The sequence below is a fragment of the Trachemys scripta genome, chromosome 10 (genome assembly GCF_013100865.1).
Source record: "Trachemys scripta elegans isolate TJP31775 chromosome 10, CAS_Tse_1.0, whole genome shotgun sequence".
NCBI lineage: Eukaryota > Metazoa > Chordata > Testudines > Emydidae > Trachemys > Trachemys scripta.
In genome coordinates this window covers 63,646,427-63,662,663 of record NC_048307.1, presented here as the reverse complement: position 1 = coordinate 63,662,663, position 16,237 = coordinate 63,646,427, and the positions used below count along the sequence as shown (strand labels likewise).

At 40.2% G+C, this 16,237-nt stretch overlaps 1 protein-coding gene across 7 annotated transcripts in view; it reads right to left on the bottom strand.

Annotated features, from left to right (window-relative positions):
- AP4E1 (adaptor related protein complex 4 subunit epsilon 1) overlaps positions 1–14,235 on the bottom strand; it is a 32,526-nt gene extending 18,291 nt beyond the window's left edge. For 2 of the 7 annotated variants that reach the window (XM_034783182.1, XM_034783183.1), the window contains exons 1-8: positions 13,924–14,235; positions 12,361–12,432; positions 10,184–10,307; positions 6,489–6,562; positions 5,957–6,078; positions 4,944–5,103; positions 4,206–4,372; positions 3,112–3,185 (exon numbers count right to left, since the gene is read on the bottom strand). In XM_034783182.1, coding sequence (XP_034639073.1) covers positions 3,112–3,185; positions 4,206–4,372; positions 4,944–5,103; positions 5,957–6,078; positions 6,489–6,562; positions 10,184–10,307; positions 12,361–12,432; positions 13,924–14,079 — 949 coding nt within the window. In that variant the 5' untranslated portion in view covers positions 14,080–14,235. Of the gene's footprint in view, positions 1–3,111; positions 3,186–4,205; positions 4,373–4,943; positions 5,104–5,956; positions 6,079–6,471; positions 6,563–10,183; positions 10,308–12,360; positions 12,433–13,108; positions 13,128–13,635; positions 13,660–13,923 lie in introns of those variants that run through there. The other 5 variants (XM_034783184.1, XM_034783185.1, XM_034783187.1 and 2 more) reach the window with 5 other exon arrangements.
- Positions 14,236–16,237: the final 2,002 nt, after the last annotated feature.

Below are 16,237 nucleotides of genomic sequence, written 5' to 3'. Positions count from 1 at the left end.
GGGGGAAAAACAACAAATGGTAAACAGTAGTAATTTAAGAATAGACATTTCTATAACAATGCGTTTTCATAAAAAAGCTAGCACATACAAGTAAAAAATCTTCATGTCAAATGACGACTGTTTCTCTAGAAAGGGGTTGGGGCTTAATATTTTTAAGAAATATAATATGCATGCTGCATGTAGATTTCTGGGATATTAATAATTATCTGATTAAATATTTTAATGAGATGTGAAAAAATTTCCTTCTTTCAGGCAAGCAATAGCCCTATTGCATCTCCCATGAATGTGATTCACCCAACTAGATGAGATTTCAAGATTGTCCTGTTTAGAAGAGGCCAAATAATGTAGCTGGACAATGGCTAGGTTGGGTACATAGCCACCATTGCAGAGTGGGATTTCAATTACTTCGCACAAGTGACTGGAAGTATTTTCTCTGCTTTATCATCCACATACCAGGAAGATGATATCAGACGAAGATGATAATGATTGTTTCTTAATGTAGAAAAATTTAGCAAGCAGTTATTGTTAGTAACATCTGGTATATGGTAGGGAGCCTACTACAGTTTATGTAGTAGGGTGGATAGATGAAATACAGAAAGGGTGGGCAGAAGCTCAGTAGTTTGACTTAAAAAAAAAAACCACACCCCACAAGAATATACTTCTCTGTCAACAACAGACAAGACTTTGGGGGCCCAGCAAAGGATTATTAAGTCTTTAGGGAGAGAAATGTATCTAAAACTGATTTGCCATTTATGTTTAGTGTACGGAAAAGTCTGAATTGATTTTGTTGAACAGAAGTTTCCCCAGCCAGTATTCTGACTGACTTTCAGGTAAGGCACATTCATATGGATTTGGGGCCTAATCCTATTCTCACTTAAATTAATGACACAACTCTCTCACTGATTTCAATGAGAGCAGAACTGGATTCTTGGTTATTCTCTCTTTCAAAAAATATTTATTTAACTTTTCAGTTTTGTAGACAGCTTCCCAGCCCTGAAATTTGTTGTAAAATATAGCCACTGAGGAGACTACATAGTGTGGAGGTCCAAAAAGAAGCAAAAAGTAAACGTTAAAGGTTTTCACGGAGACTCAAAATTATCATTGGACTATCACAGCAGCAGTTAGGAAGCCATTATGAACAACCAAGATCAACAAACTTTATGACATAGACAAAAGGGACAAGAGCTCAGGGGCATAATTCCTCTGAGGAAAAAAAAAAAATATTTCTGCTGGGAAAAGCTAAATGGGAAAACAAGTGAAGTGAAGGAAAGGAGATACAAATTAATCTTTTAGGCCACCAATTTAGGTGAGTCAATAGCAAAATTCAATATCCAAGTTAGATTGCCAACTGGTATTTAGGACCATGACAGCAATTCACATGCTTTTTCCACATCTCATATAGGTTAGCCATGGGATGAACAGACCAGAATCTATCAATTGTTAGCAATTAAACTAAATATTAGAAAGGTATGTGCACTAACTGTGCAGCTACATGCAACAGGCTAGGAATGTCTTCAAGGTATGGCTTTTAATATTACAGGATTGGCTATTTTGCAACAAAGTAACCAGATTGTAACATTTTCCATTGGCTTGCATCAGAGATTCTTTAGCACTTTATCAATAATTAACATATAGTGAGCAAAGAAATGCACATGTAAATTCTGTTCTCTGTGTACATTTTACTTGATAAGTGCCAAAATAAGCCTTTTCACATATGGTTGTCTACTCTGATCCCTAAAGTATTTAACATTCAGTCTTGGGAATCCAATTTCCTCTCACTGTGCAGAGAATTTATGCACATTAACTCTCTTGAGAGTTGCATGTGTAAATCCATCATACACTAAGAAAACAAACCCCTCAATGTTTATGTTGCTGTTCCTGCATAAAAGCACACCTCTGACATACAAGCAAAGTGAAACACAGTGAACGGATGGTTGTAAGATTTGACAGATGTTTCATCAGTGTGTCATTTGACACAAAAAAAAAAAATTAAAAAGGGGTGGGGGAGTATTCTGCATTTAATGTGCATCTCACTTTCATTAATGCTTAGAAAATACACCTAGTCAAGGAAGCAGACTCCTAGAACTTTGGGGCATATGTTCCACTGTTATTCAGACACTTTCAAAACCAAGTCTTAATTTTCTATCAATCGCTGGCAGCATTTATGGCTTCATTTTAAAACCATGAAATACAACATTTTTTAAAAAAAAGTAAAAGAACAGTTGTTAATTTAGAACCTTAGTTATTTGTGCTTGAAAAAGATAGCAAGAACAAGCAAACCAACCAACACATCTTTCAAACTCTCCATAGTTTGCAATATGCCCTTAGGAGTCAAAGTATTATTTCTTGTTGATTCTGCTCTATTGTCAAATATTTTTTTAACAGTAAACCAACATGGCTGTTTGCAACAATTATAAGATTTACTGTAGTGCCTTATGTCAAAACACACTTTCACATGCATCAGTGTCAATGAGCTCTGGAAATAATTTTAACAACAGGTTCTAGAGAGCAACTCAAGAGATCACAAATGTTTTGCGAAAGGAAAGGATGTCACACACACACTTGTTGTTAAGTTTCTCAACAACTAATCATGTGGAAGGTTTTTTTTGTTTGTTTGTTTTTTAAAGAAACCTGAAGTCCAGTCCTTCCTTCTGACACACAAGGCAATATCACCATTTTTTTTTTTTAATATTAGCTACTATAATGAATACACCTGTGCAACTGATGATTTTACAAGTACATGATGTTGTATATTGAGGAAAAGAGCAAGCCCAACATGATTTGGAGAACTTTCACATAGTATGCAGCAGTTTGAATGCTCGCAAATTTGGATCTACAAATATTTAGTTGTTTCCCCTTAAATAAATATTTTTCACTTGAAAAACATGTCAAAACTACATTATACAGGAATATATCATTTCTGTTCATGTGTTAACATTACTAACATTATATTTCCTTGCTTTATAATTCACCAGTCACAATACCCAAATTCATGACCTCGCCAGATTACTAAACAAAAGAATAGTTACTCATGTCAACAGAACAATAACTAAACACTTACATTTTCATTCTTTGCAAATATTTGTACTTATACAAAATAGTCTCACCCACCATATGTAATATTATGATTTATTTCTGCTCTTCTTAAAGACTCATCCAGAACATCATACATTAATTCACTTGTCCTGTTACAAAATAAAAATTGTAAAACAGTTCTCACTTTATTTGAAGCCCAGTAAATTAATCACAAAAAAAAAAAAAAAAAAAAAACCACCTGTACATACCTGTTTAGTGAAAAAACAACATCCTAATCCTACAAGCTGCTCCACATGATTTCAATTAGACTATTCATATTAATGAATTCTCATTAGAGCGAGTAAGGGCTACAATCTGGCTCTAAATGGCATCTCACAAGATGTTTGCTACTTTCAAATAAGCCATCTATTGCATCAAGAGAGACTAAAAATACATTCCTTGCTGACCAACCAAAAATCTGTCTTATTTACTAAGAGGAATAGAGAACACAAACGACTAAACCAGGGGTAGGCAATCTATGGCACGTGTGCCAAAGGCAGCACGCAAGCTGTTTTTCATTGGCACTCACACTGCCTGGGTCCTGGCCACCGGTCCAGGGGGCTCTGCATTTTAATTTAATTTTAAATGAAGCTTCTTAAACATTTTAAAAATCGTATTTACTTTACATAAACAATAGTTTAGTTATATATTATAGATTTATAGAAAGAGACCTTCTAAAAATGTTAAAATGTATTACTGTCACGCGAAACCTTAAATCAGAGTGAATAAATGAAGACTCGGCACACCACTTTTGAAAGGTTGCCAACTCCTGAACTAAACCCTTACAAAGGACAGCACTCTTTTTACACTGTCTTGTCTTGGATTTTCACTGTGATCATATTACCAACCAAATTAATGAAAATTCTGATCTCAAGTCCACAAGTGTCTCTCACCACATATCCCATAATCAGCTGCCTGACACACACAGGAGCTGAGAAACAAGCTAAGTATAACTTTTCAATAAATAACTTTTTACAGTATTTGTTAATAAAGAACAAATGGAATGTATTATTCTTTTATTTTCCTTTGTGTCATGAAAGCACAGTAAAAGTTATGTTACCACAAAATAATGACTCACTGTGTATTCTTTCTATATTCAAAGAATTTATTACATAGAAGAAACTGGTTACCTTGGATCATCTTTTCCTAACAGCCCCAGTATTCTTAAGAGCTGAATTTGTAGCCATGGTGCTGGCACACTGTGGTAATTGAAGTCTATAGGAAGCTTTCCTCCTACTACCTGCTTTAGAATGGATACAAAGCTCTCTGTCAAGTCCTTGTATCCAGATGCATTTTTCTAGAAAAGGAAAAGAGAAATACAATTCAAATATTTTAAGTACAGTGCCTCGGAAATACACCATAAGGCCACGACAGGAATATAATCTTATTAGCTATTATTCTATTAATTGTTCCATTTCCTAACCCATCACTTCTTCCTCTCAAACCCCAACATCAACTCCTTTTTGCTTTATTAAGCTTAAAGTGTTTTCCCTGTATTTTCAACAAGACTGTGAATATGACTGAAAGCATTTCCCTTGCAATGGTACACTGAATTTGCAGGCAATCCTCAGCATAATCTATAACACACTGAAAAAAAACCTAAACTTTGGACTTAAAAACAAGGCCATTATGCCAAAGGTGCGCATCACCAGGGGCAGGCTCCGAACAGGTCAGCTGGGGCTTTTGTCAAGGGTTGGAATGCTAATGAATATAGTACAGATTACCACGATTCACCTTCATAACTAACTGAAAACAAGTTGATAGACGATCCTTCCAGAGAGATTATTCCTACAGAACAATTTTACAGTTGTTTGTACATTTTAAAAACCAACCTATATGTTCAATTAGACTTCTAATTCACAGCCTACCTTAATCATTTGAAGGTAAATGTGTAAAGAAGCTGCCATGACTCCAACATCCCTGTCACACAGGGCTTTCCGGAACTTGTCATGGATGTGCTGGACTTGGTTGGGAGCAATGAGATAGAATTTATACAAGGCCTGAACTGCTTTTCTTCTGATAATTTCCCTAAAGAGAAACATTTTTCTTTAAAAGATCAAGCAACTTGATCCTAAATAGAAGTTTTACTTACCCTAAATTGTTTCTCTATATTATGAAACAGAGACTTTATTTTTATGAAAACTACTGACTTTGTAACATTTCCCACTTTTATAGCTAGTTAGTTAAAAATATTAACTAGGCATCAAATCATGATGCCTCTGAAATAGTATTATCGTCCAAGTTTTACAAATGAGGACACCGAGAAAAAGAGAGAGGATAAGTAATGTGGCAAAAGCCATATAATGAGTCAGCATAGAGTTTAGAAGTTCCTGGAGCTAGATTATGCTTCTTCTTCTACCTTTTAGTTTAGTATGTACACCGAGCTAGCTCTGTATTTTCATGTATGTAATGTTACTAACTACGAGGCCTGATAATCAAAGGGCTGAGCATCTACACCTCACCCGTCTTCAGTGGGGTTTGTGCATGCTCAGCTTCTCCAAAAATCAGGCATAGATCTTTCTGTGATGTAATGAATTCCAAGGGTACAATCTGTTACTCCATTTACACTACAAACACTTCTTAACCCACATAGTGCAACAGTATCTCCACATGCATAAAGTTACATGACATTTATCCATCAACAATGCTTAAGCACAACAAAAGACATCCATTGTGCAAACAAGAATGCACAAACTAAAGAGGGGAGAGGGACACAAAAGGAAAATTTGAAAAGGAACACAAAGAATAATGAGTAAGGAAGGATTTGGAGCAAATACAGTATTTAAGATAAATATTTATGTACAGAAATAAAACATCAAAATTTTAGGACATTCCAAATTTTTAACAAAGCCACAAATCCTTCCTATAAGTGAATACGTACTTAGAATGCTGCAGTTTGTCTTCTATGAGGGGAAGTACAGCTGGAATCATTTCCCGTGGAAAGATCTGGCTGACAACAGTAAGTGCCATACACACCTCAACCAGGTTAGTGCTCTGCAAGTCCTGTCACAGTCATTAAGACAACAAAATGGTCATTTCAAATTTAAACAATGAGAAACTTTTCATTTCTAAGGCCAAATGTGGGAAAGCGTCCACTTTTTATGCTATACTGTGAAACACTGCTCTCTAATGCTCTGCTAATTAAGGGATTGTTCAATTTTTCTGTGAAATTTTCATTGTATTTGTTTAATACTGCTGCACAACTTGAAACTATTACCACAGGAAAAGGATACATTAGAGTCCCATAAGAAGCTCAAGTGATAACCCTGAAATAAGAAAAATGACTAACTGACAAACAAGTAGATTTTATTAATGAATACATAGTTTAGAATTAAATTGGCATTATACTTGGAAAAGCACTGTCCTAAAAAGTTAGTGTAATGTTTTTCTCCAAACCTCCTATAAAGCTGTACCTTCACAACTGTGTTCACAAGCAGAAGCAACAGTTCGTGATTTTCATGGAGGAATAAAGAAACAGCCAAGTAACCTACAAAAGAAAAAAACAAAAAACCTCCATCACCTTTTCCAGTACTAAACTATTTCCAAATGTTAACAGGAGAACTTAAGACATCCAGAACACAAGAGTTGACGACTCAAATCATAGGTGAAAATACTGGCAGATTATATGATCTCGGTGGGTAAGTCTAGACAGGAAAAGAAAAGAAAAAAAGAAAAGAACTCTGTGGCAGTGAGTTTCGGAGCCCGAGTAACTGACTCTGAGGGCTGGTCTACACTGGGGGGGAAATCGATCCAAGATATGCAACTTCAGCTATGCGAATAGCGTAGCTGAAGTCGAAGTATCTTGGATCGAATTACCTGGGGTCCACACGGCGCGGGATCGATGGCCGCGGCTCCCCCGTTGACTGCGCTACCGCCGCTCGCTCTGGTGGAGTTCCAGAGTCGACAGTGAGCACATTCGGGAATCGATATATCGCGTCTTAACGAGACGCGATATATCGATCCCAGATAAATCGATTGCTACCTGCCGAAACGGCGGGTAGTGAAGACATACCCTGAGATTCACTGCCGTGGGGGGTTTGCTGTGTAGATGCACTCCATTAAATGTTTCATAAAATTTTTTTATAATCTGGTTGCTTGGAGATATTTAGCTTGTCGTAGTGTTTAGTAAGGATGGACCTGAAACCCACAAGCTGTGTCCAAAATTAAGAGGACTCTGTAAAGCTGTCAGATCTAAAGCACTGAGGAGGACATCATATAAGAGACAATTCATTAGGAAATTAATGCTTTTTTCCATACTAACAAAATTATATTCTCCCTAGACCAGACAACTACCCATAAGCAGCCTGCGCTTTATTTTTAAGTAAGGAGACACCAATATAGCAAATTTTAGTTTTAAATAAATTATTGAGTCCCAGTTTATTTACTAAATTATGTAATTCAACACTATATATTTTCTAGTGTTACTCAAGTTATTCTTTTATTTATTTTGACTGGTAATTATAAAACAGACTTATTTAAAGGAGCTCTAGGTACTGTGACATAATTAAAACAACACACACAAAAAGTCAGTTAAATCCCATAAATCCCATTCCAATCCCATAACACAAATCAACCCACATAATTATAGGACAGCAAACAAATCCTCTATCACAACTCAAACCCCATTCATGCCCTCACCCTCCTCAGATATCCAGGAAATCAGACAGGGTTCGGGGATGGCTTGAGGGTCACAATCTTCAACCATTTGGAACTAAGGCAAGAACTAAATTTCAGAATCAAGGACCCTGATGGAATAAGGACCTCTTCTGATCACAAAAGGTGGAACTATTACATGGGGATACATGGGGGTCACAGACAGGCAGGGCTCAGGCCATTTAAGGTTTTACTATTTAGATTCCAGAAAGGAACCAATAGATAGGTCTTGAACCACTGGTGAAATGTCTCCTGGTATGATAAACCTCTAAACAATCAGATCACTGCATTCTGGACTATCTTCAGCGTCTGAATTAATTTCAGGTGTAACCTACAATGAGAACATGGCAGTAGTGTAGTATCAGTAAGTGATAAAGACATGGACTATAATAGCAAATTCCGTATTGCAAAGAAGAAACCACAGCCTTCTTGCCAGACCTGGATTTTTAAAAAGCAGCCTTCACGATAACAGTGCTACCTTATTGTCTAACAGCAGTTGTTTTCTAACTGAACTCTCAAGTGGCAAACTTCAACGAAATAGGAGGTTAAGGTGTGATGGGCACAACCCTGCAGCCAAGGAAGCCGATATAATCCCTGCCAGCCACTTCGGAGGTATTTCCCAACCTACCAACATCACCTGTGTCATATCTGGATTTAGCCTCAACTAACTTGTTCTCATTTGTGCCTAGATTGCCACCTAACACTCAAACACAATGGGAAGATCAAATGAGAGATGAACATACCGAAGACATGAGAGCCCATGCCACCTCACTAACACTCCTAGAAGCCCCAGATATATATCCCAGGTGGTTGTATTAGGGAATTGTTCATCTGCCTCTCCTCTTGTTCGTTATGTGTACACACACACACACACACACACACACACACACACACACTCTAAGAGGAGTGACAAGATAGAGGATGATTCCACAAGAGAACCCTTGAGGCAGATGAACAATTCCCTAATGCAACCTCATGGGACCGCTCACCCAGGAAAGAATGGAGACACTCAAGATCCCTGTCCACCATTGCATACAACTGTAGAGTCAGCAGTACCAAAGACAACTGAACAACTTTATAATATCAGCATAGACACCTACTCATTCTCCATTACTAGTAGATCCTAAAGCCAAAGCAATGAGTGCTGTTTTTTTGTCCAGATGATTTGAGGCATCTAGATACTGAAAAGACTGGTCAAACACAACCTTCTCAATAATATTACCTACAAGGGAAGATATGAAACTGGTTGACAGTTTGTCAGATTGTCAATGTCAAGAAATAATCTCTTGATCAAAGATCATATACAAGCAGTCTTCAAAAGAGATTGCACCATGCCTTCCACAAAAAGGTGCTGTTAATTCCTACAAACATCACACTGAGCACCTTTTCACTGGTCTTCAATAGTCAGGAAAGACATGGATCTAAAATTACAGTTTCTGATACAAAGTTTATCCAACTCCAGCGCTTGAGTGAATTATACCAGCTGAAATTCAAACACAGAAAACCTAACAGTTATTTTACCCAATATATTGCCTTGCTATTGCGGATGCAGATAATTTGGCCCACATCTGAACTATTTTCTCTGCAACACAACAAGAAATGTCTTCACTAAGACACTTGAATCAGCAACCTCTTTGAGATACCCCAGATTAATCAGAAAGTCAACTCCTTAAAACAAATCTACTCATAAGACTTTGTAGCTAAAACAGAGATATGAAACTCTTCTTTGCCTCCCATAAAATATGTGGCGTAAAATTTCAAAAATTCTTTTACACCATCAGTCAGATTTCTCCATAGACTTCTGCACTGGTGCTCTCATTATCTTCCCTCTCGCCTCATTTGTCACAAACCACCTCTAACCCAAAGAATATGGAAGAATATGCTTAAAGGGCACTGCACTAATATTGAAAAGAAAAGATTATAAAACCCTACAAAAGCATAAATACAGTTGAATGTCAGAGAGTTGGCACTCTCAATTTGGAAATACTTTTACTCCACTAAATATTGTCTCTTTAATATTCCAGTTATATTATTTTAAGAAGTTATTTATGACAACTATATATAAAGTTTCTCATTGGAAATTGACTTCAAGCCAATGTGTCTGAAATACACTTTAAACGAAAATGCTTGTATGTCTCTAGTGTTTAACAGACCTGATATTCAAAAGTATTTAAATAATACAAAGGTTTATTTTTTTATGGTTTCCCCTCTGCATCCATTTTTCAACCAGGTACAGAGCTCCTTAAATTCAAATAATTTTGTATTTTCAAATTTTGAAATATCAAGTTGAATTTTTTTTCCCCGAAAAAGAAAAAAATATTGAAAATAAAATTGTGAAAAGTGGGAGAAAACTTTCAACCAGTTCTTTATTTAGTATGACTTCCAACCCAATCTCAGGGGACATTTGTGGCAATTTTGAGCACAATATTAACATATACCAGTCTTATACACATACCAACTCTTTTTTCTAGAAGGTTTCCCTGTTGTGCTAGCTTAATAGCATGGATGTATCCGAAGGAGGACTCATATCCCAGCATTTCACAATAGATTAGTCTCACCATACATTCTTTCATCAGTCTCTGAAATACCAAGAATGAAATATTAAGAAATTTAGAATAGTTATAAGTGCTCTGTTTCTCTTTGCACCTCTAACGTATTGGGGTTTGAGACTGACACCATGTATATATTATAAACAAAAAGCACTACTTTTTCTAAAATCAGAATTTAACATTTCTAAAATGAAAGTTTATCAATATTTGATGTGATACAACTCTACCCCGATATAACGCTGTCCTTGGGAGCCAAAAAATCTTACTGCCATATAGGTGAAACCGCGTTATATCGAACTTGCTTTGATCCGCTGGAGTGCGCACCCTCCCCCGGAGCGCTGCTTTACTGCATTATATCCAAATTCATGTTATATCGGGTCGCATTATATCGGGGTAGAGGTGTACTAATGTTTCAAAACAAATTTAAATTAAACTACAACTAAACTTCATCAAATCCCATGCATAAAGATCATGTTATCCGGCTATGAGTGGCATCCTTGCATTCAAAACAAAATTATGACCATCATGGGTATTAAAATGAATAGTCACAAGGCACTGTACCACCATACGTACAATACCACAAATGATTCCACATCCCATTGTTGTTGTATCACCAATGGGAGGAAAGTGGTCAGTGCAGTCGCAAATGGAAGAGAAATGGTTCCATTAAATAATCTCTCTATTAAAAAACATTTTTATTATAGTGTGGACCACAACTTTATAAAGCCAATTGTGAGTGACAAATTAAACATGATCTTGCGATGTGACAATGTAGCAAAAAGAAAGTACCATACTAAGAGTCTGTATACACATGGAATTATTCAGGAATATTTCAGAATAAGAGCATCCAAACATGGAGTTATTCCGGGACCACTTTTGCTCTTTAAATTCACATGCTACCTTAATCCAAATTAATTTTCAAGTATAGATAATCCCTAAATTGCATATACAATGGAACTGCATGCAATGTTAGAAAGGTAATTATTATGAACACAGAAGCATCTCATGCTTGACTGAAATCTGTAATCATTGGTCTGCATTAGAGAATTCCCTTGACTAATCTCAAGCAACCAGTGGGTGGTAACTTGACAGATGATAGAACCAGTGTTCTGAGACAGCACAAACAGATGGGCAGGAACACTCTAAGGCTGAGTCTACACTACCCGCCTGAATCGGCAGGTAGAAATCGACCTCTTGGGGATCGATTTATCGCGTCCCAATCGATCCCCGAATCGACACTCTTACTCCACCAGCGGAGGTGGGAGTAAGCGCCGTCGACGGGAAGCCACAGAGGTCGATTTTGTCGCCGTCCCTACAGTGGGGTAAGTCGGCTGCGATACGTCGAATTCAGCTACGCTATTCGCGTAGTTGAATTTGCGTATCTTAAATCGACTCCCCCCCCCCCCCCCCCGTAGTGTAGATGTAGCCTAAGACTGCACTTGGGAGGAGTAATTGGACATGCTCAGCTGCATCACCTACTTGCTCCAAGCAAGCATAGTTGCAATGGTGCTCTCACTGCTTGGGCACCATTGCAAAAACCTAGGTGTAGATATAAGATGTATTACAAGTACAGCATGCTCTAGTAACGATGCTAACAAATACAAGATTTCTCTAGTGCAGGGGTCGGCAACCTTTGGCACATGGCTCGCCAGGGTAAGCACCCTCGTGGGCCGGGCCGGTTTGTTTACCTGCCATGTCCACAGGTTCAGCAGATCGTGGCTCCCACTGGCCGTGGTTCGCCGCTCCAGGCCAATGAGGGTGGCGGGAAGCGGCGGCCAGCACATCGCTCGGCCCGCGCTGCTTCCCGCCCCCCCATTGGCCTGGAGAGGCAAACCACAGCCAGTGGGAGCCGGGATCAGCCAAACCTGTGGACATGGCAGGTAAACAAACCAGCCCAGCCCACCAGGGTGCTTACCCTGGCGAGCCGTGTGCCAAAGGTTGCCGACCCCTGCTCTAGTGTATACCAACTATACCAAACTCAGAAGTATTAACTCACCCTGCCAAGCACAAGTCTGCACATTGCTATTCTTAAATTCAGTCTACAGTAAAGGTAAATTTCATTACAAATAAGACTAAAACTTACAAGTGTTGTAGTGGGAGCAGAAACTGTTGCCTTCAAATTAGTTTGTTCCTGTTGTATTAATTTTTCTTCCTCCTATAAAAGAATAATTTAAATATGTTTAAATTCTTGCATAATTGTGGGGGGTAAAAGAAAGAAACAAAAATGAATGATGACAAGGAAAGTATGATCTATTAGAATTCTATCAAAAATAATTTATATAATCTTACGGTCTTCATTTGTTTTTTCAATAATATTACAAAGCTATTACACTTCCAATTTCACTAGATTTACAGCTTCATAGGGTTTCACTAGATTTCCATATACTGTTTTTTTTAAAGCACAGAAAATGGTATACTTTCCATATCTACATTTTCATCTGCTCAGTCTTCCACTGGCCTGTATTACTGTATACAGAAGTTTATTGAGTTTAAATGGTCTAACAGTACTTCATTTATATTCTTGGACTTGGAAAATACTTTAAAGTGGACAGTTTTAATACATGCCATTCAAAACAGAAACTGCATTCTGCAGCCATTTTGCAAGCTCAGCAAGTTTGGCCCTAGTTAGGACTTAGATGAAACCTCTAGTCTAGTGGCTAGACACTGATAGTGGTAATTCAGCCAGTAACACTCTTTCTTCTAAATCAGTATTGAAATAATACACAGCATGGTGTCAGGGAATGACACAATGCATTATTTTGGACAACAGATAACACAAAGGTCCTGCCCATTTGTATAGCATGCACTCTTAGGAATAATAAGGGATTTACCTCTGTGTCCTGGCCAAGTTACATCATGTTATTTACACCTACAAAAACTGATCACTGTGTATTGCATTCACATTTACTCCCTGTACTAAACTAGAAAGAAGGATGGTCCAATGGTTAGGGCTCTAGACTCTGGTTTTGAGATCCTGCTCTGTCACCGCCTTGCTGTGTGACTATGGACAAACCATTTAACCTCTCTGTGCCTCACTTCCCAAGGTGTAAAATAGGGGTTTACAGCACTTCTCTACCTGGGGCAAGGGAAGGATACTAAGTATAAATATATGAATGGTAGGGTTGCCAATTTTGGTTGTTTTGTCACATTACAATCTTTAATTACAAAAGCTTTAATTCCTGAAGTCTCCAGGACAATCCTGGAGCACTGACACCCCTAATTAAAGCCTATGAGGCACCCAGATACTATTGTAATTGGGGCATATCAATAGGCTGGGTGGGTAGAAAGAAAAGCATGTTACTGGGCAGGGCTGAACAGGTGTGTTTCACCGCAGAGGAAGCTGCCAGCACCTGTTGACCTTCCACATTCAGGCTTTTCTCCACCCCACAGCGCAGGGGCGGAGCTGCTTGACCGAAAACCCGTCTACTCGAATACCCGGCGACAGGGGGCCCCCATGGCTTCGCGCCTGTCCAGAGCATGAGACACACCCGGCGCGGGAAGCCAGGGGCCCGGGTGAGACGGGGACCGCGAACCCAGCCTCCCCACTTGCTTTCAGCCGGGGGGCGAGGCTACGGCTACAATTCACAGGGGAGAAGGTCCTGCTGGCCAGGGGCCCGGCCCCCCGCGGAGCCACCCCGGCCCGTACATGTTTGGAGGAGAGCGCGGTGATGCTCCGGATCAAGCCGCCCAGCCGCGAGGTGGCCGAGACCCGACCCGGACCTCCTCCGGGCCCGGCCCCCGGGTCCTGTTGCCCCAGCAGGCCGGGCAGCGCGCTCAGCGTCCGCTCCACCACGTCGCTCATGCCCGGCCCGGCCCCGCCGGCGGCGGCCCCCGCTCGCCTCCTGCCGCCTCCCGGAAGGGAAGGGCCTGATCCCGCCCCCACTTCCGGTTTCCCTGACTAAACAACTTTATTGAGGCTCCCGGCGCGGACAGCGGACACCGCGGGTGGCCGGGGCGCGGCTGGTGCGCGTAGAGCCGCAGGCGCCGGGGCTCTAGGCATCCCGAGTCCCCGCCCCTCGCTGGGCCCCGGTGCTGTGAGACGTCAGGGAGCCCTGGGGAAGGCAGCGACCCCTGCCCGAGCACCGTGCCCAGCCAGGCCTGAAGGGCTGGGGCCGGAGGGCTCCCGCCCGAGGCTCGGGGTGGTGCCCAGAAGCCCCTGCAGGCGGCCGGTGACCGCTTGTACCGTTCTCCTGGGCAGACGAGACCGTATTGATCCAGCCCAGCGCGCTAAGCACGTGGGGCCGGGGCCCCGGCCCAGAGTAGGAGTCCGCCCCTTTAGCACCGTGCGCTGGTCTTGACAACTCTGGTTTTCTCCCTAGGACCCTTGTCTGAGCTTGGGGGGCATGGAGACTTGGAATTCCCTCCGGCACGGGGGGGGGGTGTTACGGGGCCCTGATCATCCGCTTCACCTCGGCACAGCAAGTAGTACATGGGCTACATATGGACACAACTCAGTTGTGTGGGGAAGCAGAGCTGGCCAGCTGCTGTGCGGCTCCCTGCTGTCGCCACTGGTCACCATTGGTGAGTGGCAACGCCCAATTCTTTGAGAGGCTTCATGGCCTCCCTTAACTCCCAACACCCTGCCACACATAGCCTGGTAAACCTGAAGGTGGAGCTGAAACACCGCTTTCTAATCTGGAGAGCACATCTCCAGATTCAATCTTTACAGAAGGGTCATGGAATCAGGCAGAACTCACTCACAGACAGGACTGCTTGCACAAGGCTTTGAAACATGGCAAGATTTGCTTTGGGTAACCGCTCTTCATAAGTCATTTCACAAAATCTCAAATGCTACGATGGCCACCCATCCTGCCAACCCAAGAGGGAAGTAGTGTTGGGATAGATAGGTTAGTAAAATGCTTATTTTGATGTCTAAAAGCTGTAACGAATCAGTTACGTGCTTATAGGTCTTTTATTTATCTGTGAAAGTCTAAAAAGAATGAGTTTAAAGTTAAGTAGCAGAATTAACTGAATTTTCAGATCCTTTATTCCAATGGAAAATATCAATAAGAGATTTTTCTCTTTTTCTTCTAGTAGCAGAAACAACAAAATAAACCCCAAAGAAATAAAATACCCCAGGGAGCTAATTTGTTAAAGTTTTTCTCAGTAGCTTTTCATTTAGAGATAAAAATTTGGTTGTGCTGCATCCACTCTTGAAAGTGAAGAAATGTGTGTATAGCATAGGACGTGACCTTGATCTTTCAACAGTGAAGTTAATGGGAGTATTGTAATTGTTTTCAATGGGAACAGCATGGATAAGGCTGAAAAACACAAAAAGATACAATTACACACTGATTCAGATTTCATAATTAAATTGAGAGATTGTGGCGATGTGCAATGAAAGAATCATTTTCTCAGTTGTGATGGCTTTCTTTTGTACTGTGAAATTACTCTCTCCAGACACATTACCCATAATATGCAATAAGCATCTACTTTGTAAATAATGATTAATTTAAGGAGAGTTTCTTTTTGTTGTATATTAAGGTTGTTCTTATCCTCCATCTTGTTTTTAAATTCTGATTGTTGGTTTTCTGTCAGTGTAAATGCATTGTCAGTAAGGAATGAAACATCCTACCTAATACCTGATCTTTTTTGTTTTTAAGAAGCGCCTTTCAACCTTTAAATTATTAAATCTGAATCCGTTTCTGTTAAATTTCAGTTTCTGTTTTGTAACCTGAAGAGTGTAATTATCAAAAGCTGAAGCTTGCTTCTTTGCTTTTTTTTTTTTAACTTGGTTCAGCAATAAATATTGGGCTGACTCCTATAGTATAGTGCAGGGGTCGGCAACCTTGGGCACGTGTGCCAAAGGTGGTACACGAGCCGATTTTTAGTGGCAGTCTGCTGCCAGCCGGAGACCCACTCAGCCCGCTGCCTGCCTGGATGAATGGAACCCTCGGCCGGTAGCGGGCTGAGCGGGGCCGGCGGACAGAACCCCAGATCGGCAGCGGGCTGAGCTGCTT